Source organism: Octodon degus, unplaced genomic scaffold (assembly GCF_000260255.1).
Source record: "Octodon degus isolate 3935 unplaced genomic scaffold, OctDeg1.0 scaffold00037, whole genome shotgun sequence".
NCBI classification, from domain to species: Eukaryota; Metazoa; Chordata; class Mammalia; order Rodentia; family Octodontidae; genus Octodon; species Octodon degus.
The window spans coordinates 2,885,429-2,888,476 of record NW_004524613.1 but is presented as its reverse complement, the minus strand read 5'-3'; the positions used below and the strand labels follow the sequence as shown (position 1 = coordinate 2,888,476).

The 3,048-nt window shown below is 36.3% G+C and overlaps 1 protein-coding gene across 2 annotated transcripts in view; it reads right to left on the bottom strand.

Annotated features, from left to right (window-relative positions):
* Positions 1-901: 901 nt before the first annotated feature.
* Positions 902-3,048, bottom strand: part of Asxl1 (additional sex combs like 1, transcriptional regulator) — a 12,375-nt gene continuing 10,228 nt past the window's right edge. The window contains exon 4 of one of the 2 annotated variants that reach the window (XM_023714737.1): positions 902-1,272. In XM_023714737.1, coding sequence (XP_023570505.1) covers positions 1,270-1,272 — 3 coding nt within the window. In that variant the 3' untranslated portion in view covers positions 902-1,269. Of the gene's footprint in view, positions 1,273-2,748; positions 2,849-3,048 lie in introns of those variants that run through there. The other variant, XM_023714736.1, reaches the window with a different exon arrangement.

The window sequence follows — 3,048 nt, the reverse complement described above, 5'->3', positions numbered from 1 at the left end:
TTTTCTCATCTATTCCTGAATAACAATAAAGTAAACAGCAATGCAACTTGTGGGAGACAGTATGGTGTTTATGAGGCACTTAAGAGTCTAATAAACTACTACCCATTCATAATTTGGATTTGGAATCCTTGTGAAAGTCTTTTAAACTAAGCAAGTGGGTTAAAAAACAACTCAAAAAATATGCAGCAAAGGTGTAAAGTATAATCCACAGTTTTTAAATACACATACAAATTATTTAGATTACATGTAACAGAACTATGTTCTGTTGGATTTTGCTTTACTATGTGTACATATATTGCTTTTGATATAAGATCAAAACTTCTAACAGACACTTAACCAAATTAAAATTCTACCAGAGCAACAGCAAAAGATATGAGGTATATATCAGAGGCAAATCTACACACAGTCTCATCAAAATTGTAAGCAAAGGCTGGGGATGTAGCTCAGGAACTGCCTAGCATATTTAAGAGCCTAGGTTCAATCCTCACAGGGCATTGAAAACAAAAGTTTGTACTAAAAATATAAATAAAAATAAATAAATAAAATTTGATCACCTCAAAAAAAAAAAAAATCCTCACAGGGAAGGGAGGTTGTTGGGAACAGTATTTATCATCATGTATCAAAACGAAAGAATAACAAAGTACCAAAGTATAGCCATTACTCACTAATTTTTTCATTAGTACACATGTATGGAAGATAACTTACTTTCTAGTATCATAGATAAGGAAATAAAACATACTTTAAAAAAATTTTTTAAAAAAATCTTTTATTTATGTATTTGGTACAGAGTTTTGCTACATAGCTTGGACTCATAAGACTTGTAGTAAGTAATCCTCCTATCTCAGCCTTCCTAGAGCTGGGATTATAGGCATGCGCCACCACACCCAGTTTCCATGGCCGGCAAGGCGGCACAGCATGTGGTACTAGGGTACCGGTGATCGAACCTGGGTCCATGCTCTTGCCAGGCAGGCACCTAGACCACCAAGCTATCTTCCCAGCCCTAAAATACAGATTCTAGCTTCAATAATTTTTTTCAATCTAACTAGTAGAACCAGTCAGGCAAACCAAATCATTAATGCAAAAAGAACAAAATGAGTATCAGAGAAGTGATGCTTACAGGGCCAATGAGCAACATGCTATGAAGGATAAGCAACAGAGCCAAAGGCGATGAGACGATGTGCTGAGCTCATCTTCAGTCAATGCACCTCAGACATGGACTGCAGACTAACAGAACACCCCTAAGCTTACAGCAGGTTCATACAATGGTGTTTACTGAAAAATACATTAAAATTAAAATGAAAAAATATAATTCAGTTCAAACATTAAGAATGAACTACGGAAAGAATTCTGTCCAGAGCAAAGTTACAAAGACAAATAAAACTTAGTTCCAGCTGGGCATAATGGTACATGTCTGTAATCTTAGTACACAGGGAGTGGCTAAGGCAGGAGAACTGCAAATTTGAGTTCCAGGGGCCAGGGAGATGGCTCAGTGGAATAAGTGCTTCCTAGCAAGCGCAAGGGCCTGAGTTCAATCCCCGGTTCCGCAAAAAAAAAAAAAAAAAAAAAAATTTCAGTTCCATCTAGGGAACTTGGCAAAATCCCATCTCAAAAATATTTTTTAAATGTCTAAAAAGGGCCAAGGGGGGCAGGGAGATAGCTCAGTAAATAAGCGCTTCCCTGGCAAGCACAAAGGCCTGAGTTCAACCCCCGGTTCCGCAAAAATAAATAAATAAATAAATAAATAAATAAATAAATAAATAAGAAAAAGAGCTAAGGAGGCAGCTCAGGGTAAAGTGAAGTGCCCCTACATTCAATTCCAAGTACTGCCCCACCCAAAAAATTCAATTCCTACATTCAACATACACATAGAAAAAAAAGTAATGCTCAGAGTGAAGTGGTATAGCTCAGTGCTTAGCATAGGAGAGACCCTGGGTTCAATCCCTAGGACCAAACAAAACAAAACAACCCTACAGTAATTCTTCTCTCCCGCCCCTTTTTTTTTCTTCTTCTCCTTCTTAAAATTAGAAATATGGTGGGAGGCTAAGGCAAGATCAAGTCCAGCCTAGGCAATGTAGCAAAATCCTGTGTCAAAAAATAGTCTGGAAATGTAGCTTAGTAATAATGCTTAATCCCCAATACTGTCCCCACCAAAAAAAAACCCTATCATATTTGTAACGTATAAAGATTATAATATTTAGTTACATAATATACAATAGAAAAATGTCATTAATAAGCCAATTAAAGAGGAAGAATTCAGGAATACCATAAAACCTACCATTTGTTAAGGACTGATTCAATGCCTGTATATAAAAAGGGGTTAAGTCCACCTCAGATTATAAAGCTAAGGTTTGAACTCTGGGGGTTCGCTCTCCAAAGTAGATTATAAGGAAAGCATGCATCTGTAGTCCTAGATAGTCAGGAGGCTAAGGTGGGAGGACCTCCTGAACCCAGGAATTTTAGAGACCAGCCTGAACAATAGCAAAACTCATCTCAATCTTTTTTTTTTTTTTTTTGGCGGTACCAGGGATCAAACTCAGGACTTTGCGCCTGCTAGGCAGGCACTTATATCGCTGAGCTAAATCTCTGCCCTCTCAATATACCAACAAAAGATATATCAGACATACATATACAGACCAAGTTTTGAATACAGGTTATATAGTTGGGATTTATCCAGTCTTTACTTGATTTTGAATAGTGTATCAAGAAAACAAAACCGCAAGGAAAAAGTTTATATACTGATTACAATTTACAAATACATTAGGAGGATCTGCCGCAAATTTTCAGTTTCCTTTCAGTCAGCAAGTCATGTCAAAATCAAGGGTCAGCAAGTATGACTCATGACCTATTTCTGTAAACAAAAGGCATCTGTGAATAAAACATTTATGTACTGGCACACACATTCGCCCATTCATTTACATATGGCCTGCTTTCCTGCTACAAGAGCAGAGGTAAATACTTATGATATAAGTAGTATGGCCATGAAAAGCCTAAAATATTTTCTTTTTTTTTTTTTTAAATTTTATTTATTTATTTATTTATTTATTTAGT